Genomic DNA, 25,003 nt, shown 5'->3' with positions numbered 1-25,003 from the left:
TTCTTTAGCTGTCTGCATTGGTTCCATCTTTTGACAGCTCAACAGCATTCAATCAGCACTGTTACTATTGTTGTTGGCGTCGTTATTGGTTTGCAAAGCAGCTGCTGCATCTCCCCCCCCCCCTTTGACAAAAGAGACGGGTCCCCAGAGCAATCGCAGCATCCTTTTGCTGATTTGCTGCAGTGGAGACCGCAGCGCTTACAATATGCCCTCCCCCACCCTCGCCTGCTCTGCTTAACAGCATCTCTCCATAGCCAGTATAAAGGGGTGAAAAGCAGCAGCTTGAGAGACCCGGTCACCCTTTCTATGTTTTGGAATGCTGGAGTGAAGTGGGGAAAAAGGACAGTACCCAAGCAGAAGCTACAGACCCGGCCGTCCTTTATTTTTATTTTCCGCTTGCAAGATGCAAGCCAGTGCCGATTCTACGAAGATGGACTGTCTCTGGAGCAACTGGAGAGGCCAGGGTAGTTTTTTTCTACTCTAATTCTGCATGCATAGAAATATTTGCAAAGGGGATGGCAGAAACACCTCTGAAGGGCTGTATAGTTTTGGTATCATCATCATCATCATCATCATCACCATCATCTTTATAACATTTCTGGAGTCTGTTCCTTTTCTGCATATTTTTATTTGGGCTGGTTTTTTTTTCTTCATTTAAAGCAAAACAGGAGAAAACCCAACCCAATAATGTTGTTTGCATCCTTTTGCTTTCTTTCTCCCATACATCCTTTTTACAAATGCTATATTGCTTCTGTCTCTGGGTGACAGTTACTCTGCCAGCCAGCCTATTGCTGATCTCTAAGTACCCCCATCTGCAATTTAGGGGATCACCCATCTGAATGGCTGGGAGGCAGCCATGGGGGCTGGGGTTTGTTTCTGGTGTCGGCTGTACTGTAATTGTCAGTTTTGGAGTGAGCTTCAGTGTGTTGCGTTGGGGGGCAGTGAGACACACCCATTCTGAAAGCCCTGCTTGCCGTTCTCCATAGACAATTGTAACAGTGTGAGAACTCCACTTGATGCTGGAAGGTCACAAGTCTAGCTGTCTTACCCTTCTTTTTTTGTTCTGTACCTTTGCCTTCATTATTGCCAGTCATTTAGGCTATTGTAGATGTGAGAAAAAAAACAACATATCAAAATATATTGTGATCTTCATCACTTGCAGGGGAAAAAACCAGAAGCAAACAATACTACCTCTCCCTTTTTGTCACACAAGATTTATTTTAAACACTTCCCATTGGGTGTGGCTGGCTACCTTCTCTTAGCCTAATACAGCTTTTCAGCCATTTTTATGCAGACTTCATTGCTACCGATAACCTCCCTTTGTTTTGGTAACAGAAAAATGCTGTGTGACCTGCTCAGTAATCTTATTTGCAGTCTGCCAATGTTTTTAGATCTTACTTTATTTTATGATATTGTATTATTTGGGAAGGCCCTTCTTGTCATTTAACTATACAGTTCAAATAGCTAGTGTTTGTAATGTACATGTAACAAATAAGGGCCTCTGTGTATGTGTTGACTAAAATGTTATAACTACTGAGAGAGCAGGGGAAAGATGTCCCATTATTAACTAGACTATTATTTTCCCATATCTGGTTAAATTGGGTTATTCTTAGGATAGCTCTATAAAGAATTCTCAGTCTAGGATGTTGCATTTCTGGTTTTTAAAAAGTACATTTATTAAGTAATACGTCTCAAGTCAACAAAATAATTTTTCCAGAAAATGTTTTTTTACTGAATATAAATTAATACAATCTGTTTATAAATGAATGTATAATATTTGTTTTTATAATATTGCGTAATTTTTTAAAAATATGAATGCATGTGATGTTACATACTGATATTTTCCCTTTACATATAAGATACTCCACTAACATTTTTCTTAGATTGTCCACGGGGAAATATAGTTATTAAATAAACTGTTGAATTACAGTAAGCTTGACTTATAGCATAATATTATATTTATCTATTCAGAAGTAAACCCTGTGGGTTTCTGGAGGAATTTATGTAGGGCTAGATCTTTTAAATCAAATCTTGGGCAATCTGCTGTTGTGAATATAATGACATTTATTTACAATAGCTAATACTGCTCAAAATAGACTGGATTGCTACAGACTATACTCTGACTAAATGATTAAGTTGGAATAAAGTTTTAGTAGCTTTTGTTGAACAAACAAATGTAACAAAAAAAAGCTGTTTGGGTTTTCAAATAGAGCTACAGTATAATTTCTTAAAGTACCTAGTGATAAATACTAAATTTAACAAAGCAGAATGTTTTAAACTCACAATGAAAGGAAAATCTATATTTGCTTAGATTAGATAAAAACATTACAGACATTTTTACAATCTTCATTAGATAAATAATGAAGGTAAAGTTGACAGAAATAAATATACAATATTGGTGGAAAATCAAATAGAAGAATATATTAAAATACAGGATTAAGAGAAATTGGGATTGTGTCTAGAGAGATGACTGAACAAATGGCTGGAGCAAAGAATATAACAAAAGACAAACACATGAAGCAAACCAAGATTTCAGGATAGGTTTTCATCCAAACTGCTCAGCTGTTGAGATTTGGAATCTACAGTCTTACAACTGAAAGTATTAAAATAAATACAATAACATCGTGGTTGAAACTCAGGTTACATTCAGGTTTGATGGATAGCATGAGACCTTCAATGTTGTTGATGTTGTTGCATCATCCAAAAAGATTTGTTTTAGGCTATTCAAGAATTGGATTTGAATGAAAACATTTTTTCAAACACTGTTTTTTTTATCAGAGATCTGTATCTGTCTATACAGATCTATAAGATGTTTTAAACTATTAGCAAGCTTTAGAATTTTAAGGATCTATAGAAATGAAATGGAGAAGAGATCTTTACCTGCAATCAGTAAGGATATACTCTATTGCTACATCACAAATTAAGTATCTTCAGGCTATTTATGGATCAGTATATGTTATAACACATGTTTGTACTGTTTTTCCTTATACGTTTGTTTTATTGAATGGCTTGGGACAATGAGGATTGTAATCAGAAAATACCCAGACAGTATCATGTTTGACAAGGCTATATTAAGGAATTGTTAATGGATGGATTGGTTATCGAAAACAACCAATTGTGTAGCTAGCAGATTTAAAAAGTCCATTTGTAATTCCCCAAATAATTTCAAAGTATTCCAAGGAAATGAGAAATTTAAAATTAAATAAAAACAATCATCTTAAAAAAAACCTGTAAGTTTCTTTTTCCCCTCAGTCTGATATTAATATAATGGAGCCAAAATAATGTCAGTAGATAAAAACCTTAATTCTTAGTCTCCAATCACAGCTATTAAAATTGGTTTTCTGCAATTCATCTTCCATTGACTAATCAATTCAAATTTTAATGATTAAAGCTCATCTTTCTAAATGTGTAGCTTTCAGTGTATATTCTGTGTTTTATTTTTATATGAAATTCGGCTTGCATTCATATAGCACTGGTTTTCATTTCAGCAGCATTTTATGCAAATTCTCCATATAATGTGACTTTTCAGTCATTATAAGAGGAGAGCTGTTAGCCTCTGAAAACCAAAAATCAGAACTCTGATAGCACCTTTCCCAATTAACATTTCTAACTAGCTGATTAATATTTGCTGACTAAATTTTAACAAAATTTGTTAGAAAAATGTATTACCAGTCTCTTTGTGATCATGATTTTATAGTGGTTTTGATTAAACATCTTGGAATCAGAAGCTAAGAGATAGGATTTTGCCCAAAGTTTGCATGATTGCAGTCCTGCTTCTGGTTATCTTTGCTGAACACTATAGAAATTAATTTATTCATGCATTATTAAAAGAAGATTTCACTAACTTTTCCAAATAAAGGATTTCCAGAATGTCACATAACACAATAAAATAATTCAGGATACTACATTAAAACTTTAACATTCTAACATTAATAATGATTAACAAGCAATGAATAGAAACAACAAATATCTGCAGTTTAAATTCTGAAAAAAATCCTTTTTGCTTTTTTGTTAATAGAATTCTGATTGATCTGAAGATCAATTGGAGTTGTCTACAATTTCCCAGACAGTTCTAAAAATATCATAAACAGTAAATCAAACAAAACCCATGAATTCAATGGCTTTATGGCAAATATAGATGATTGTATCAAGAATTATGCCTACAGCCTATGGATAAAGAATGTATGACCCATAGGGTCATTCTTTGTCAGTATTTACTTACCTAAAGAGATAAACAAAACAACTGCAGGTGGACAGCAAAACATTGGTAGTGACTTCCAATTTCCTGCTGGCTTCCCCATTGACTCTGCACATGGGAAGTGCCAAGAAGCATTAGAAATTACAGTCATGTCACTGTACCTGGCCATGTGGATGCTGCAGCAGCAACAACTTTGCAAATACAACTGGTTTGAAGATCCTTGAAATTTCAATTCAGTGATAATAACAGGTCCCAGATTTTGTACACATTCTTTAATATAGTGGATCAGAGGTACTTTGATTTTAAAAACTGTTGCATTATAATATGTGGTTTGGGCTAACTGAAAGTTTATATATTTGTTTATTTTTCACAATTTGAACATCCATCTCCCTCAAAAAAGGGATTCTGGGTAATGTACAATAAAATGTTAAAATATAAAAACTGTATGTAAAAGTTAAAAAAATAGAGGCAAGACTGATTAAATACTGTTAAAATTAATTGAAAGGTGAAGGAAGGATTTTCAGGTTACAAACAGAGACACACTAGGGTTTTAGCAGCAATAGATAATGATAGATTATTTTTTTAAAAAAATTAAATCTTGGAGGAAAATCAGAATGCAGAGGTAGCATAATAGTAATTGCCTAGTTGTTTTAGTATCTTCTTCAAATATATAAACAGCACCTACTAGATGACCTAAGATTTTCTAATACACAAATACTTAGTAATGACTTCATTACTAAGACTTCATTACTAGACTGATTTTAGAATGACCACAGGTAGAATCAATGTGTCATCCCTTCAAAATGTTAGCAAATACATTGCTCAGTGACGCATGATTAGGAAAGGGTATTTTAATTCAGTTCTTACATTCTTTTCTTAGAAAACATGCATATCTGTCCAGGGTTTCCTCAGCAACGCAGTGCTTGTTTTCTGGCTATTTGATGATTCCAATCTTACACGGTTATACTATGTTGCTTTCCTGGAAATTGTTTTGCCTACCAGGATGAACAATAAAATATTATGGGTTCTGATGGCAAGCAACTGCCCATATAATCATCACAAGACAAATTTAACTTGATGATACCCATCTTCCATCACACATAAGAAATAGCTATTTGTACTTTACTGATGAGCCAACATTACCAATTAATTAATAATACCAATCCTTCCTTCCTTCCTTCCTTCCTTCCTTCCTTCCTTCCTTCCTTCCTTCCTTCCTTCCTTCCTTCCATCAGACAATTTTCAGAATAGTTTGCTTGTTGGCGTTTCCTATGAACTCAGCCTCATAAGTTCAGCCTTGTCTCTATGGTACACAGGCTCATAAGGGAGAGAAAGTCTATGTTGTACAGAAGCCTCATGAAGAGGAACATTTCTTCTGATTCATGAATTCACATATCAGAAATTAGACTTGCTGGTTTGGTGGTCCTTTTCTCCAAAACTCTGATGTGGTGTTACATCTGAATGTTGTTTATTGTGAGAGAGAAGGAGAAAAGACCTCTGAAACTTTTTGTACAAGCCCCTCATTTCTGCTCCAACAACGCTTCTATATGAAGTAGTTAACAAATATTAATCTTCTGCTATAGATCTGGAATAAGCTTTTCTTGCTGTGTCTCAAATTTCTGGTAAAAATACTTAAGCAAAAGTGGTAATTAACAACTCCGGTGGTTCCTTTTAATGAGAGCCATATGCCAAGCTCATTTGCAGTGATGTTTTCAAAATATTATCTGTAGTGTTGTGTATTGTACTTGGATCAGGAAAGACCGATTTCAAACCCTCACTTGACTACAGAACTCCCTGGATGATTTGAAATTCTTCCTTCTGGCACAGCCAAGCTTATGTCAGAATTGTTACAGGAGAAGGAGGAGGATACTGCATGCACATTGCCCTGAATTCTCAGAAGGAAAAAAAAAGCCTATAAACAAAATAAATAAATCAATATCACTTGTTGGAGATTGGAAAAGGGTTGGACATAGGAGAATTAGGTGGTAACATGCCATACACACTCCCTGAATCATTTGGAGAACATTGAACATATATGTACCAGCTTTGAGGTCTCGACACATTTTAGGGTTCAGATCTTGAAAACTTCCACTCAGTTTTGAAATGTGAAATATGTTATGATTTAAAGATGAAACTAATTCATTAAAAATATTATATCGGGCCCCTCAAGGAATGTTCTATTTGTGGTTTTTTTATTGATTACTTTGAAAAAAATATAAACAAGCACATGACAAAATCTGAAAAAAGATATAATATGGACAAATGATTTGGAAATGTTAATGTCATGGAGGTTATAGTTCTCTAATATACTACTTAGTTAGAAATAGTTAAAATATATTATAGAGAATCCTCCTGTTTCCAGAAGTAACATCTTAGTGCCCATTTACTCCTGGTTCCTACCATCTATGTCAATCCCACCAAGAATACCAGACCATGAATCAGCTCCATAGGAAAGCTAAAACTATTTTTATTGAGAATTTTGCAAGTCTGATTGTGATGTGTTTTTATAGCCAAGACAAGAAGCACAAACCATGAGTAATAACACTACATTATTCTAAAGTTACAGTAATAACGTCTTTAAAGTCTAAAAGCATTTCTCTGCTTCTTTACTTTCAAAAAAAAAGAAAAAAATAGGACAGGTCACTTAGATGTACCTTTTGATGGGAAGGTTATCTATTCTTGTTGCTATTGTTAACTGCTGTATTCAGTTTAATTGTCATTCCTTTTGATTATGGTCATGAGGTACTTTGAAGAGAAAGAAAGATACTTGCCTTTGTGATCCACAAAGTGAATAATTTGTGAACATCTCAAAGTATAGTTAGATTTCAGATAACAAATGTATGGCTCCAGCCGATTAAAATAGGCACCATACTCTTAGTTTCAAGAAATGGCTGGGATGATAAATGTCAGGATGAGCAGAATTGATATATTCTTTTTGGGTTCATTTTTTTGTAATTCAAGTAGCATTTAACCACAGTAAATCATCCTGACCCACTTTTGCAAATTTAATTCACTGTCATGTGTAATCATTAGTTGAATTATGACAGGTAGTCAGTTCATCAGGTTTCCTAAGTTAACAGAATTATTTAAAGAAGGATATATATATCACAAAAACAAGATAATAATTTGCATAAAATGTGTATCAAGAAATAATGGATATGATTTCAATAGAAATCTGTGCAAATTATGCATAGTGTTTGTAAAAGTTTTATGAAGTTATGTGAATTCCAAGGAATTCACAAACCATGTTATGTTAATCATAGTGTAATCTAATATGAAATCCGCAAATTCATTAATTGTTTACTGGTCTTTTGAGAGCATAGTGCCTCCTTAATAAAATAGCTAATCACAATAAACAAATAAAAATCATTGGGAGAGGCGGGAACAGGAATTAAAGGACATATCCATGGATACAGATGTCTACAGATACTGTATTGGGACATAGGCTCTGTTTTTTTGATTCAGTATTCCCATTTTCATTGTGCTCTGGCCAGTTAAATTGAAGAACATTTCTACTCTATATATTGTGGTTAGTGTACTAGGTTCTCCTCCTTTATTCATGTAGACAGTTCATTTTCCATCTTCCACAAGTTTGACAATTTCATGGTAATTTGATTTCCTCATATACATAAGCAGCCAAGAGTCTCCTGTATAAACTTCCCTGAAAATGTGTTCTGAAGTTAATGGTTAAATTTGTTTCTCTTTCTTTATTACTTCCCTATTATTTTTTCTGGATATTTTCAACCTTAATTAAACAATCTGAACTTACTAGCATAGTTCTTTGTTTTTGGAAAATGTGCTAATTTCTGCAACAAAGCAAGTAAATAGCATATTTGAGCTAAATCCCTCTAGGTCTTTGTGCTCCTGAATGATTATTGTTTGAAAGCACAGAAATAGTTTGCCCATATGCATGGGGATACATGCCCTAAGCAAGCAGAATTTACACCTTTTTTAATAATGTTAAGCATTAAAGCATATCAGAAGAAGAAAGCAGAAAAAGGTATTAAAATCTTGGTTATCTTTCCAATAAAATAATACAAATTAATTTCACCACATGTAGGCACTCTGTTTAGGACTGAACTGCTGGACATTCTTTATACTCCTATAATCATTTAATGAGGCTGCCACTTTGGCATAACGTTCAATATGTATGAATTTGTGATGGCAATCTCTGCCATCTCTGGAAAATTTATTCTTTGCTTTTCATCCTCCAGCTATTGATCTCTTATACTGGCGTGACATCAAGCAGACTGGGATCATGTTTGGAAGCATCCTGCTGTTATTGTTCTCCCTAACCCAGTTCAGTGTTGTCAGTGTAATTGCTTACTTGGCATTAGCAGCTCTCTCAGCCACCATCAGCTTCAGAATCTACAAATCAGTGCTACAGGCTGTGCAAAAAACTGATGAAGGACACCCATTCAAGTGAGTGCTTTCCGATTGTTTCTAAGTGCAACAATTAGTAAAAAGTTAAAAGTATTTTTAGAGAAATAAAGTGAGAAATAAATTCCCACTTTGATCATTACCCAGTTCCATCCTTGAATTGACTGAATTCAACTGAATTGTTTGCCAGTTCAATTAGCAACCACTAGTATTTCACATTAACCTTGGGGCTAAATATCCATGTATGTATGTTTAAGGTTTAACTGGCCAACGGTTGAGCTTGGTTGGATGGGATCAGTCAAGTCAAAAGGAAAGAGGCTCCAGACTGTAAGTTTCTCCTGCCCAAATCTAAACATTAGATATGACTGTTTTCATCCAAACAAGGAGGAAAAGCTACCCAGTATCATTGATGGGAAACCTTAAGATCCTTCCTTCTTCAAACATTTCTCAGCTTCACATGGACAACAATCATGTATATAATATTTGCTGACAGTATGGATAAGGAACCAGATACCCCATGAAGAGCTAGTAATATTTCTATTTACCCAGGCTTTTCTGGATCCATTTCCATTGCTTTTGCCCCTGAAATTAACAGTTTTTTTTCTCTTTAGCGCTTTGTCCAGTTGAAAGCTATCATCTCTAAACAGTATATATGGTCTAAAAGTAAGACAGTAATGAATTTAAATAAATAAATAAATGAAATATGATCTAAGAGGCTGTCTTTCCCTGTACTTGGTATGTTTTAGTCTGCAACCCAAAAATTCTGTATAAGAGAGAAGAATTCAGCTAGTGCAATCTGAGTTAGGTTTTTTTTTCTTTTTCAACAGAAACTACTTGGAAATGGAAATGTCTCTCTCCCAGGAACAGATTCAGAAATACACAGACTGCCTCCAATCCTATGTGAACAGCACAGTCAAAGAGCTTAGGCGGCTTTTTCTGGTCCAGGATCTAGTAGATTCCTTAAAGGTAGGTGACCCACAAAACAAGAATGGGGATTTAGAGAAGGAAGGGAGAACTTCAGATTCATGATGGAAGAGTTACATTCCCTGAGTGCCCATATTGATTCATTTAAGGTTTTCAAAGGATAACTTTATGGCTAGTGCTGGAGAAGTAAATAAAATATTTCTTTTTAAAAAATCAATATATAATTAATAACTAGAATTCAATGTCATGAGGTATGATGGTGATCAGACTGATGCTTAAAAAAAGATCAGATTAGTTTGTAATTATAACAAGTGCTTCTTATTTCAATCAGCTTGAATTGAAGCTGTTTTATCCTACACTGTTTCTTGTTAGCTCTCAGAATATGCTATAACGTGCTTTAAAAAAAAACCTCAGTTCAATAATCTGTCACTTAGCATGTTTGTTAATTTTGAACAACTCATTTTTCTTCTGCTGAGTTTGAAGTTTAAAAAGGCCCCAACTCTCTCTTATTGAACACTGAAAATCTGGCTCAAAACACTGTAACATTTGAGAGCCCAGAGTTCATATAATTTTTCATTCATGTTCATTTTATTTACGCATGAATAAAATGAACACGAATGAGCAGCATTCCACTTTTTTTATAGGGGCGCAAGGCAGTTTTTAGGGGACTTTCCCCCCCCCATTTTATCTCCACGATAACTTTGCAGCTTTCTATGACTGAGAGTGGATTTATTTCTCCCCAGTCTTAGTCCACACCCACTAAAGAACACAAGTTCTCAATTAAAAGGAATAAAGTTTGGGGTATTTTTAAGTGGAAGCTTAAAATTGCAGGGCATAGTAGTAGAGTATCAAAATAATCCATTTTTAGAAATTGGATGAACATTAACATTTAAAAGCAACCTAACCCTAACCCCAATCCTATTAACGGCAATATTATTTTTCAGATACCATGCTCAAGATAAGGTATTTCCCTCCCTCCCCACCACCACCCCACATGCATATCTCCTTGCACTATCCCAGAAATGCCAATTTACTTGATAACATTATACTTTTATTTTTTCCTTCACTTGCCAAAATGTGGGGGAAAGGTACAGCTCTAAGGATTCAGAAAAATAGGAAACTCCTTCCTTCCTTCCTTCCTTCCTTCCTTCCTTCCTTCCTTCCTTCCTTCCTTCCTTCCTTCCTTCCTTCCTTCCTCTTTAGGAATTTAAGACAAGATTTAGATTTATACCCTATTAACTACTGACCACAAAGCATTGAGCGCCCAGTACGCTCCCACAGAGAGGGCTTCCTCAGGGTGCCACCGGTCAAAGAATGCCGACTGGTGGCCCCCAGGGGGAGGGTGTTCTCTGTGGGCGCACCGGATTTATGGAACCATCTTCCGGTCGAGCTCCGGACGGCGCCTGATCTCCGCTCCTTCCGGCGTGATCTTAAAACCCACCTTTTTGAACAAGCCGGCCTGACCTGATGGGATGGGGTTGGGTTTTATAAATTGGCCTTAACTTTTAATCTGTACTAATTTATTACGGGCATCACTGTTTAATTACTTTTTAATAATTTTTAATTTTGTATCTTGTTTTTATTATGTATTGCCCTGTTCACCGCCCTGAGTCCTTCGGGAGAAGGGCGGTATACAAATTAAATAAATAAATAAATAAATAAATAAATAAATAAATAAATAAATACAACAGAATGCTCATCTCAGAAATGTAATTAAATGTATTTAATGAAATAATAATGAGCAAACAAGCATTACATCTAAGCTTTCCAATATCTATTATTAATAATAATAGATATTATTATGTTGGTAGTCTGGTGTGGTTGTGGGAAATGTAATTATTGTATTATTTGCAATTCAGTTTGCAGTACTAATGTGGTTGTTGACCTACGTTGGAGCTCTCTTCAATGGCCTAACTCTCCTGATAATGGGTAATCATTTCTTTTAATTTGTATCACAAGAATTTTGTAGTTAAAATAGATTGAGTGGTTTCAGTGAAATATGTCCCTCTCTTTTTGTCCATTTTTCTTTCAGTAATTTCTTTAGAAAGTACATATTTGTTATTTAACACTTCTGGCTATTTTCGTGGCTGATATGCCCATAATTATGATAGACATTTTAATTCAGGAGAATTAGATTTTATTCTTACATTATGTTTCCAGCCTTTTATTTTCCCCCAGTTCCCCTACTCTCAACTTCTCAGGTTCCCTTAATAAAATAATTTTAATAGTACAATAGTAAAGTAATTATCATGTTATCACATCCTCTGTACTTGCTCTGTATAATTTTTTGTTGTACATCTTCATTCATTACATTGTTTCAATAACAATGATTATTTGTTCAGTATTGATTGAAGATTATGAATGCTCTAATGTTTAGGTAACTTAGACCTGTTCATTAAAAAAGAGGTATTGCATCAATATTAATTACAGTTTAGGATGTCCAAATGTACTATTTTTTTACAAGAATGTAGCAAGGAAGGGACTTGTCAAACCCTGTGAATTCAGGAAACAATAACCACTTAGATTTCTAGAAATATCTCAATTGCTAAAGATAGAATAGTAGAATCTTGAAAGTCTATCAAAACAATTCTCCAGGTCAGCTTATACCTACCATAATTAAGGGGAAGTTGTTCCCTTTTTCATGCCTCCCCCTCTTCGGAAATGATGGTTCTTTTTGCTCCTCTTCTTTTTCATTAGACACTCCATCACACCACTTAGTTTCACTTACAGAAGATTCTGTGTCTTTTCCTGCAAACTGCAGTTATAAAGGCCAAGGGTAAAGATGATAGTCATATATTCTGAACAAACATTACTGAGTTAGGTGAATAAATAAGCCAAACTGATAGAAGCAATAGCATATAGCACTTAGATTTATATACCGCTTCACAGTGCTTTACACCCCTCTTTAAGCGGTTTACAGATTCAGGATATTGTCCCAAACAAACTGGATCCTCATTTTACTGACTTCAGAAGGATGGAAGGCTGAGTCAACCTTGAGCCGGTAAGAATTGAACTGCTGGCAATACTGCATTTTAACCACTGTGCCACCACGGTTCTGTCTCATACAAAGACTTCTTGTGGGGACATTTCTACTTTGGAAATGATTATAAAAACAGCCAAGACATTAAACTAAAATGTAATCTCATACAAAATCTGAGATATGTCTAGGACTAGGTCATGGCCTCTTGATTTATACTGTCACACTAAAGGAAGTGTTATGCCACCACTTGTGCTATACATTTTTTTTCTTATCTAGACTTTAGGACCTCTGGGATTAGGTTTATCTAGAAATAAATGGAGGTTTTCAGCTTTTACTGTTTACTTCCTTTATGAAAAGCTCCATCACTCATGTATTCTGTGAATACATTATCCAATTCAAAAGCTAGACAGTGAGGCTAAGTTCAGTCCCAGAAGTATTGAAGTATCCCATTACCATGCACAATAGCTCATTGTTTGTGATGGCTTCAAGCAACTTCAGTTTCCATACATTTTTATACCTTCCGATGAAAGTGGGCCAATCCATCAAATTCCCATCCTGGGAATTTTCTCATACCTCTTGGTATATCATACAGACCAACAGGAGGCCATCTGTTGCTTTGTGTCCCATTTTTTTTCCACGTGTTGCACACACTAAAATCTTCCAAAACAAACCTTTCTGGCCTTTTGGCTTGCTTTAAGTCTCACATGCTACATTATTCAGCTTTATGCCATGAATTTCCATGGCATCAAGCCACATGTTATTATATAATAGTATTACACATTGATCGGCCCTGGTGAATACATTGATTAGCTTTGGTGGCATTAATACATTGATTCATGGTTCATTAATTAATGGAGATAAACATCAGATTCTAACTGTACCAGGTCTTTCCTTTCCCTCTCTGTCTTGTAATCATTCAAACGTAGAATGGAATAGCAATTATTCTTCAACCTTGTTATGCCTTTGAATGGTGAGCACAAGTGTGTACTATACTTGCAAATATGCTTAAGACTTCTTTTTCTCCTCTTTCTAGCTGTGGTTTCAATGTTTTCTCTACCTGTGGTATATGACAAGTATCAGGTATGTAAGAAAGTTTAATTTATGGATTTCATTTTGATAAGTAGTACTTATATAGATGGATGAATAAGGAGCTAGGGGCAAGGTTAGTAGTAATCATCATCATTATCATCAATTTTTAATACGCATATTTGTCCCACTGATATCTTTGTACATTCACAGGTCATTCAAGTTCCTGTGTGGTTTGAACTGTTGCAAAATCTGTTTGAGATTACAAGGAGAAAAGTTTAAAAGATGTCAACAAATGCAAGATGGTGGTTGAGGCAGGGCCATAAAAGCCCTGTCATTTATACATGCATTAGACAAAAATCCCAACTACCATTCACAAAGTGATGAATTAATAGCAGAAACATCCTGGCATGTGGATGGGTAATGGGATAAAATTTTGTCAGTTCATTTTAGTTCATCTATGACAGAACTGAACTTCCAGATAATTTATATATCGGTAGTTTGAAACTGGTTGTCTTTTGTTCAACAATAGCTACCATAATAAGACTATTTGGAAGACTGAAATCTTCTCCCAATAGATTCTGTATGTTGCCCTTTTAAATGTCAATTTTGACTTCAGTTTGTTTTCTCTTAAGTAAATGATTACAAGATTGTGGCTTCAGATACCAGTTTTTGGGGTTTTTTGCTTTCGTTTATTACCTGCTAGCTGGTTTGGGTTTATCCCTGCTGCGTAATTAATAATTAATTAATGCTAATATAATCCATACGGTTGGAAGATAATTTCTACTTCATAGTGAGTGTATTTTTCCTATTTTGATTGATTGCAACAATATTTTCATAAAGGTTGCTTCAGATTTTAACTGTTGGGGAATATGGCAGACAAACAGAGTGTGGGAAGAATCCAGAGAAAGAAATATTTTGGGAAATATTAAAATGGCAGAATATATTTCCTCAAAGTATTTAAAGGCAGAAACTACCCCCCACCCTCAAGTTTCTCTGCCCCAAACAGAAACCAGGTCTGCAGAAATGCAGATGTGATCATTTTGTCAAAAAAATTGGAGCCAGGAAGCTGGGATTAGAAAGATCCCTAGAATCAACAATCCCTCACACCAAAAATCCAACAGTCATCTGCCACAGCCACAGGGAAGCAGGATATGACCTTTGGGACATAATAGGATTAACCCACCACCATCAGAATACCAGAAAGGCACACTCAGACTCAGGTCAAAGTTCATGTCACAGGAACAACTCCAAACAAAAGCTCAAGAAGTTATGAAAGCCCACCACTCCCTGCTACATGTGGTCAGTTTTTCCAGATCCATCTTTCTGTCTGGCTCTCCGCTTTAATAAACTACAACCTTCTTTCTAAAGCAGTCCCCATGTTGTTTATTACTGGCTTGGACTGGACCCTGAGGAAGATTTTTCTTTCAACAAGAGCTTAGTAAAAATCACCACTATAAAATATAAAAATGCATATATATCAATATAGTTGATTCCCCATTGATTTCTGTTTTCTTTCATTTTCAGGCACAGATTGATCAATACTTGGGGCTTGTGAGGACCCACATAAATACTGTTGTGGCAAAGTGAGTAACGTAGTCAAGTTATTTAATACCAGGATGAATAGAATACTCTTGCCAGATTTCTATATACTTAGTATTAGGGACACATAAATCTCTGTCCTCCAGTTACTTAGAACAGAAACTACTTAGCACCAAGAATGTTACCCCCCACCCCCTAAGTAGACACCTAATATAAAGAAAGCTTTGGATAGAGACTTCTTTGTTAGATATTAAAATATCTGTATTTTAATCTGAAGTCAATTTTTCATCTGGCTCCAGTTTGCAGTTTGAGGAATGTGTACAGTACTTTTTTCAGATTTAAAATGTATTCTGTCCTGGTTTAGGATATAATGACAATATTACATTAAATTGGCTATTGAAGGAGTGATAACTATAGCTCTATGGACGATCATATCCTCCTGCATTGTTCCAAATCACTCCATTATTTTTAATGCCCCAAATTTCCCAAAAAATCTTTTGTGATTCACCCTCTTGCAACTATTAGGGATAACACATCCTTAAAAATTCCTTAGACATCTACAGCACAATGTTTCCTATTGTGCTGGAAAGGAACTATTCCTCTAAGTTTCATCTGTTGATGTACTTTCTTTTAGGGGTGTGCAATGCAATAATTCAGAAAAGGTTCCTCAGAGATTGTAAAACTGTCCAGGTTTTAAATAGAAAAGAAGCTTTTTCCATGTGTGATAACTGTAGCTCATAATGAATGTTTCTGAGCGAAAGGAATTCTACCTGATGATTAGTTCCAAACAGAGAAAATTAATTATGTAGTGAAACAGCTATACCGAGTGACTAATTTTCTTTTTTTTTTAATCCTATTTTTCAACCTCCAGAATTCAAGCAAAAATCCCAGGCGCTAAGAGGAAGGCTGAGTAAAAGTAGCAGCAAGAATCTATCAACTACAGGAGTGAATGATAAGAGAGTCTGGATGAAGACAGCCCTGTTCTTTTTACTTATAATTTATTAATCTCTCTTTTTCTTGCGCTCTCTCTCTCTCTCTCTCTCTCTCTCTCTCTCTCTCTCTCTCTCTCTGGGTGAAGGCAGATGTAAAATGGAAAAACTCACAGTGTTGCAGCATGCCCTTCAATCCTAGGTTGAGCCTGGCTTTCTCTGAAATTCACAACCAAAATGACAGGCATCAGTGCAAACGAAAATGGGCTCAGCCACCTGCCTTTAGTCTCTTTCGCCCTATTCTTGAGGCTGGCTGCCCAGCTGTCCAAAAAATAATGAGAGCATTGCATAACTGTTCATGAATTTTTATTCATTTCTTCTTATCTACCTATATATATATATATATATATCCACACAACATACTACTTCTTTGAAAATGTAAAGTTATTTTAGGGATTGAGAAGAAAACATTTGAGTGACATCATGAGAAAGCAGCCAATCAGCACTGTGCACAGCCGGCTTCTGCTTCAAATTTGCAGAACTATTTTTTTTCTTTTCCAGTTCCATCCTGGGGGCGAAAAAAGGGATGTTTGGATACCATGTAGTGAGGGTGCTGCTGGAATGACACCATTGCTCTGAACGTGGTATATTTGTCTTCACTCTTCTTTCTTTCGAACACCATGATCTCAGAGATGTGAAATGATGAAGCAGCTTCTCTCCCCCACACTTCTCCTGCTGTTTCTGTACTCTTAGACTATTTGCAATCATGTGTGTCAAGCACTAAAAGTATAGTAAAGAGAAAAGTGTTCTAGGTGTGGTTCTTGTGTTGCTTCTTAAGTGCATGATGGTGAGAACCTAAAGTTACTATTGAACTTTCTATTTTTTATTATCTAGTGCTTCTTCTATCATTTCTTCTATCGGCATCGCTTAAATAACTCTGAATGTTACATGTGGCTAGGGCTTTCCTGCTTAGTGCACTGATGCAGTTTTGCTTCTATGTCCACTGGGTTTGCTGGTTGGCTTTATCTTTGACTATTTAGAATCATAGACTGAGTCTTCAAGTGTCATTGTTTCTCTTTTGGCACATCTAATTAAAAAACAAGCCAAGGAGCAATCAGTACTTAAATGGCATCATTCATTTTGTATAACTCTCTTAAGAAATTGAAAATAAAACCTACACACCCAGTACCTTTTGTTTTGTTTTCTTTTTGGTTTTTTTTTTTTTTTGCTCTTCAAGGATCAGTGGTCTGATTACATGTATGGGAAAATTAAAACTTCCAGCTTGTAATACGTATCAAAAATTTGTATGACGTTCTCTGTAGGATTTAATTATGGATTCTTAAATATTTGCACTTATGTACCTGATACTGAATGCAGAAATAAATGTTACTAAATGTTAAAAGGAAGGTCTTCTTGCCATTTTGCTCACAGTCATTATCACATAAATACTATGAATTTATATATTGTACTGCTTTCTGCCTATCACAAAATTGCCAATAGCAATAGATTCTGCTGAAGAATCTGTCTTTAACAGGTAACATTTTCTCAGCAGCACGGGAACTAGATAATATCTTTCAAAAATCTAGTTTTATTGATTCCAACTGCCAAGGGAGCCAGTTCATTACTGGACCTGGAGATGGCTATGTCAAATATGTTTTACAGACGTACATGCCAGTACAATAGACATGCCCATTTTTATCACATTGGTGTTTTGTGACTCAGTGTTATGTACTGAGAGAAACATAGAATTGCAGTCTCAAGAATGTATTAAATATTTTTGGAATGTCTTTTTAATACATTGAACAATTTCATATGTTTATCATGAAAAAGATCCCATCTTGTAAAACAGGAACATGAAAAATTGCCTTACAAACCAGGGTGTACCTAATTCAGAATTGTTTACACTGACTGGAAGTAGGTTTAAGGCTCACTTTTTCCATGTATTACCTGAAGAAACCGGGGCTTTAACTTGGAGTTTTGGAGGGAAAGGATATAAATCCATTGAATACTGTAAATATTTTCCCCAAGTTTCTTCACCTATGTAATGTTACATGGTTTAACTTTCAGCCCATGCTCTAGATTACTGGTCCTCAATCTTTCTGGCACCAGGGACCAGTTTCGTGGAAGACAATATTTTTATGGACGGGGTGGTGGTAGTTTTGTATGCAACCTAGATCCTGCAGATGCACAGATGAAGTTTTGTTTGCTCACTGCCACATGCATGACCCAGTACCTAACAGACCATAGACTATTGCCGGTCCACGGGCCAGGGTGGGGGACCCCTGCTTTAGATCAGGGCTTTTCAACCAGTGGTACGGGTACCACCTGTGGTACATTGGCACCTAGCAGGTGGTATGCGACCATCCTAGAAAAGTGGTAGTGGGGGAGGGGAAATGAGCTGAACCAGTGGCAGATGCTTGGCAACTGATTCACATTTATGATGGTCACAGTGTCCCAGGGTCATATGAAGTGACCAAAACCTGCTGTAATCACCCATCAGGGGGGTGGGGAATAAAAACCAAAAACCCACCCCCACCCCCACTGCCAGTCCTCAACAGAAATGCTCACAACAATGAAAACCTTGGACAGGAGGAAGAGCATCACCGGGTGGGCAGGCAGGTGTCTTGCTCAGCTGTGGCTTGAGGGGCACTTTTTGACACCTTGCTAGGCAACTGGTGGTACTTGGATATTGCCATATCCTAAAAGTGGTACAATGGGTGAAAAGGTTGAAAAGCCCTGCTCTAGATAACACACAAGAGTTTTGACAACACAGTTAAAATTTATGAAAAAATATACTAATACTATCATTGCAATCAGTAGAAATATATTTTTCATCAAAGATGAGTCCTGCAAAATAGTTTCTATTAGTTTTCCTAGCAGTTGGTTTCAGTAATAAAATGAGGATAGATTGTGGTGTTTGTTTCTTGTACCTATTATGCACAGCAGCAGTTAAATGCTGGCATGTAGTTCAGGAGCTGACCAAAAAGTATATCTTCTCAAAAAAATGTTGACTAAGATTCTTCCATCCTTGTTCTGCTTCAGCAATGAAGCAGATTTCTGTTTGTACCCAGACCATGGGATAGAGGAAAGAAGGAGAGAGGTGGTAGGGATGTTTTGTTTGGAGACGGCTCCTGGCATGAAAGCTGCTTCTGACACTTCTCTCCCAGTTTCTCCTTCCCCCTGGCAACAATATGGGCAGAGAATAAGCATAAGGATATAATTTCTTTGCTGGTTATTAACTTCCTTTCTTATTATCCCTTTGGTTCTCTCCCTTTGGAGGGGGGAACGGGGTTTTCCTGGTGCTAGAACTGGCACCCAAATAATCTTTTCATTCTTCTTTCTCTCCATTATCTTTCCTCTATGGGTTGACATGTGGGAAGAGATGACAATTTGGTACAGTGGGGAAAACCCTGATCCTCCTACTGCCAATAGGCAAACAGCTCCCCAAAATCAATCTGGAATCAGAGCTGTGGGTGTATCTACCTTGTCCTCAGATGGCCAACAGAAACAGGACAACCCACCACTAGCAAACTTACTTCCATGCTATTCATCGCAGTCTGCACTAAACTTGTACCAATCAGTATGAGGGAGCATCACTGCAGAAACAAAACAGGAAGACGTGCACAAGCTACATCCACAGTAGGATGAAAGTCAGCTGAAGGCAATAACAAGTGTTCATGTCCTCCAGGTTGTTTCTTGAAGCATCAGCAGTCTCTAGTTAACAGGTGGTATAGAAGAGTCCTGAAGATGTCATGTTGTCTGCGTCTAATACAAAAATTTATTGTGAGTTCCCCCTCCACCAGAAGTACATGAGCTGTAGGAATATCCAGAAAAAAGTGAAAAAGCCAAGATGGCAGCTGTGCCAGCACAACTGGACCCCACCCCCTTTTAATATGTGTTTTTTTTTTTAATCCCATTTATATCCCGCCCTTCTCCAAAGACTCAGGGCGGCTTACAATTTAAGCACAAACCAATGTGCTTAGCAATAGCCTTCATTCTATGTATATGCCTGCTTATTAGGGCTTTCGCCTCCCCCCAAGCGGCATTATTACAAAGTCAGCTTATTGCCCCCAACAATCTGGGTCCTCATTTTACCTACCTCGGAAGGATGGAAGGCTGAGTCAACCTTGAGCCTGGTGGGATGCGAACCTGCACTAATTGCAGGCAGCTGGTGTTACTTAAGGAGGCATTAGCCCACTGCTCCACCAAGGCTTGCAAAGGAACAGAATTTCTATCACATGACTGCAGATAGCTTCTTGATCTTTTTGCTATCCCCACCCCAGGGATAATAGGCCATCTCAGCACCAGCACCATTCCTTCTCTCCCTAGAGCAGGGCTGTCAAACTCACGTCAAGTGACATGTTGCGACTTATCGTGACTTTTTTTCCATTGCTGGCAGTGGGGTGGGTGCGGTTTTAGCATGAACATCTGGCCCATGGGCCAGCAGTTTGACACCCCTGCCCTAGAGCCAAAATACCACATCCTCCTGAGATTCCATAAATTAGCCAAAGCTGTGTTGTTTCAGCAAGCTTTTGGGCCATAAAGAACCTTTAGCTATTATTTTATTGGGCCTTTTAATAATTTATATTTTATGTGTGTATATGCACATACGTGTATGACTTTAGGCACTCTACCTAAAGACCCTGTTAATCATGTTAAATTTATTTATCCTTAAGAGCCTCTCTTGAATAAATTTCTCAAGTTAAGGTGCCTAGGCAAACCATTGAAGTAACGTTCATTTTTAAAAAGATGTTAAGCATAATGGATTTGGTTGCATTTATAAAAAGTATCAGCTAAAACTGCACTCACAGTTCTATGAATGCCCATGCCATCATAGCTCATTCCTAGATTAACTAGACATAGGAAATCACAATTTCATCAACCATCTGGGAACAAAAACGCCTTTACTTGTATATTATTATTATTATTATTTAAGTAAATTCTGATATAAGTAATTATTTAAACGCAAGAAAACATGCGTATAACTAATAGGTTACTGAATCATAAGAATTCCACTATTCTTTCATAATATTTATTAAAAGGCCCTCTCCAGTGTCGCAAACCCCGCCCCCCAAGCCTATTGCAGTTTTTCGGTTCCAGACGAAAGGAGAGGAGCAGAATAATAAAAAGACAAAGAGCTTTTTTTCTTTTTTTAATCCGCCCCTGTCATTTTTCTCGGCGGTTTTGGAACAGCAACATCCAGCGGGTCTCGCGAGGCACGCGCAGGTCAGTCGCCTCCGGTTGTCATAGTAACCGCCCGTGCGGTCTGGCTCGGTGGTGATGGCGCCTCCTCCTCCTCACTCATCCCGCTGTTCCGAGTCTGCGGCGGCTGCTCTGAAGCATCTGCAAGGCGTGGGTGAGGCGCTTTCCTTCCTCCGCAGTTGCTTAGGCAAAGGCAGGGGTCTTCAAACTTGGCCCTTTTATGACTTGTGGACTTCAACTCCCAGAATTCCTCAGCCAGCAAAGCTGGCTGAGGAATTCTGGGAGTTGAAGTCCACAAGTCATAAAAGGGCCAAGTTTGAAGACCCCCTCCTCTAAGGCTCCCGTGTTTGGAAGCTTGCGCGTGGAGGGTGGCGCGGGCGCGTGGCCATCTTGAAAGTGCGAGTGAGAGGAACTCCAGCGTTGGGCTTGGTGGGAGAAGAGCTGGTTGGCACTCCGCGGGGAGAGGAGAGAAAGAATCCGACTGGGAGATGGGAGTGATTCGCCAGTCCATCTTTTCAGCATGTCTTAATATTGTCTTTTCCTCTCTCTCTCCCTCTCTGTTCAGCCTTCTTGTGAAATGTAAACGCGCAGCAATAAGGCACTTTGCGCTTTCTCTACTCTCTCTCCCCAAGGATTAAACCTAGATCAGTTATTACCTTGGTGAGGGGACGGCACCCTCCACACAAGTTATTTATCTTTCCATGAATTCGTCTTCTTCCCTCACCTTCTGGCCTTAATCCTTTTGGAAATAGGGGCTGGGCTGTGGTATCACCTGAGCCAGTGAGCTTGACAACATGGGAGGACCTGAATTTGGGGAACTTTATACTGTGGAGGAGCAAAGGCTGAAGGATGGGCATTTTATATGGAAACGTGAGGTATTCTTGATTGCAGGGCTTTTCAGTGTTGGGTGACAACAACAACAACTTTATTGATTAGCCCTTGGGCCATATCAAAGTACAAAGTTCCAGCAACAAACTGTCACCAAAACTTGATAAAAGCAATCCAAAATGGAATTTGATAAAATACAATTTAAAATGGAATTAAAATACAATTTAAGTTGAAAGAAAATAAAATACAAATCTAAGATATAGATAAAATATGATAACATTATATTTCGGAGTCGCCCTTACAATCTACCCCAATCAGTCCCACATAGTGTTGGGTGAGAAAATATACTGAAGTAATGCTGCAAATGGGGCATTTGATTTATTTTTCAAAAGGAGATGTGTGGAACTTTAACTTATTCTTGTAGCAAACAACATCCAATACAGTAAAGATTTTACTTTAGATTGAGAAGCTGAGAGGTCAATGTTTATTTGTTATTCAGAATTATGAGTAGCAAGAGTGGCCTTATGGTTTGGGGGAAATTTTTTACAAGGCAGTTGAAGCTATCAGCAGACCATGAATTCTGCAGGAGCTATCTAAAATGTTAAAATAATTTTAAAAAACCATTGGAAACAAATATAGTTATTGTTGGAAAAAGTGCAGTCACATATTGGTCAAATTTTTAAAAAGCCTTTCATTTTTGAGAAAAAAATAGATGGAAACCAGCTGTACCAAAGCATTATTTCTGAGAACATAAGTCCCACATTCAGAATCTATGGAATTACCGGTAGGTGTAGAATTCAGTTAAAGGAAGAAATAACTGTTATTGCTTGATTTCATTGGATATAACAGTTAGTAGTTACAACTTCTGAAGATTACTAACAATGGACAATACTATCAATGTGTCCATGTCACATTTCAAAAGCTGAAAATTATGAGTCATCTCTAATTTTATTATTTTTGCAATGAGAATATTTTTGCAATATTTCTAACATTCCAAAGATATTAAACTGCCGGCCCATGGGCCGGATGTGTCATGGCGAAACCGCACCCACACCATTGCCAAGCAATTGGAAAAAAGTCACGATACATCACGACATGTCACGACATGTTGCGAGTTTGACATCCCTGATATAACGCATATGAATTGTCTAGGAACAATGTGACAGAAATGTGTGGCTAACACAATTTATGGGTCTGTTTAAACTACACAGATAATTTACATGATAATTTTAGGCTCCTCTTCTTCAACAATCTGACAATGAACTAATTAGAAAGCTTTCTCATTCCTTCCCTTCTCATTGTCTTTTAGCTATTCTTTTCTCTGCTGAAGCAAGAAGTCTTGATCCTCCAACCATATATGGAGAGACATAAATAATACTTCAGATGTTGCTTGTTCTTATTTGTTTAGACATCAGGAAATATTAAAAAGGCAGATTTGCAATTATTGTTACATTTTTCACTTGCTTACTGACATACACATATCCCCGTACATATTTCACCAGTTTACATTTTATCTGACCAGACTAAGTGCATTATCGTTAATTATTTGCAATGAGACTTAAGAATTAAATTTCACACTTTTATAACTTTTCACAAGTTTGGTCAGTTGTAGCCTAGTATTCTTATTCCTGGCATTTTGACTTGAGTATTATTTTCTCATCTAGTTCATAATCTTTTGTTCTAAGAACATTATGCTTGAGAACTGTATTTTATTTTGTCTTTAAAATCATCTTTATTCTGATACTATTTTAATTGCTGCATATGGTGAAACCTTTCAAAACAAAACTTTTTGCCTCTAAGACAGGCTTTGAGAAAGTTTCACTTTCTCCGTTTTTCTTGCATTGATCATTAGGAGGCATGATACTTTCATCCTTATTAAGAACTATCATAGATGGACATCCAACTGTTATTCTCTGGACTTCAGACCTTCTACTTAGAATTGAACTCAAAGATCTTGATGCTTGGATGAATACATACAGTGCATGAGCTTTAGGAACTATTTAGAAGCACTCAGTGTTTGCAAGAAAGTATGCATAGAAGCTATTAGAACAGTATATACAGTCTACCTTCCCCTAAGCTCTCAGAGAAGAGAGAGATTACATCATGTGCCATCTGGGGATTGAAGGCATATAAAAATGTATACATGGAGAAGTGGAAGATATTAAATCAGTCTTTTGTCATAGTCTAATGATTTCCTGGTCAACATTGTCAATATCAAAACTGATGTCAATGGGTGAGGGCGAAACAATTATGTTGATTCATCTCAAATATCTCCATTTTAGCAAGGTTTTAGATATTTTTCTAGGTAATTTGGCCAGATCCCAAGTTTATTTTGGGAGTTCAGATGTTGCTGAGTACCAGAATTTGAAAATTTCTGAATTCTAAAATTCCAGAGACTAACAAGGATTGGTCCTAGATAACCACTCTTTGCTCTCAGATTCTATGGTGCTCGCTGGTTTATAAAGGAGCTCTGGGAGCTGAAGGAGCAGAAGCAATACCTGGAGTAATGGTGAAGAAAAATAAGAACATAACCAACCATAGATTTTCATATGTTAGAAACATGCTATGATAAAAAGAGCAATGAAGCATCAGCATTTCTATACCCTTATATGAGCAGAATATCATCCAATGATCCTATTAAAGGTGACCTTTCTGAGAGGAATTGTTTGCATTTTGCTAAACAAACTGCAAATTTGTTTTAAAAAATAGCCCAACTACAAGTAGATTAATAGGTACCACTTCGGTGGGAAGGTAACAGCATTCTGTGTGTCTTTGGCATATACCCATGGTGGCAATGCTGGCTCCCTAAGCCAAGAAATGGAGATGAGCATTGTGCCCTAGAGTTGGACACAACCTTAACCTTTACCTTAAACAAATTGGTCATATTAGCTCAGTTCTTGACTTTTCTTTGGCAGAACCACTAGAGATAATTTGGGCAATTGAGCAATGATCTGGGATTTTTTCAGTTTGCAGACTTCTAATATTGTAGACAGG

General features: G+C 36.8%; 1 protein-coding gene across 1 annotated transcript; it reads left to right on the top strand.

The window, feature by feature from the left end:
* Window positions 1-403: 403 nt before the first annotated feature.
* RTN1 (reticulon 1) lies at window positions 404-16,379 on the top strand (the record flags this gene model as incomplete). The annotated part of the gene is made up of 7 exons (XM_083370376.1): window positions 404-464; window positions 8,413-8,620; window positions 9,406-9,544; window positions 11,362-11,431; window positions 13,516-13,562; window positions 15,036-15,094; window positions 15,922-16,379. The coding sequence occupies 7 exons, from the start codon at window positions 404-406 to the stop codon at window positions 15,962-15,964; spliced, it is 627 nt and encodes a 208-aa protein (XP_083226502.1). The 3' UTR covers window positions 15,965-16,379.
* Between the last annotated feature and the right edge of the window lie 8,624 nt (window positions 16,380-25,003).

The sequence above is a fragment of the Vipera ursinii genome (genome assembly GCF_947247035.1).
Source record: "Vipera ursinii genome assembly, chromosome: 1".
Taxonomy (NCBI): domain Eukaryota; kingdom Metazoa; phylum Chordata; class Lepidosauria; order Squamata; family Viperidae; genus Vipera; species Vipera ursinii.
This window is presented reverse-complemented; position numbering and strand designations above follow the sequence as displayed.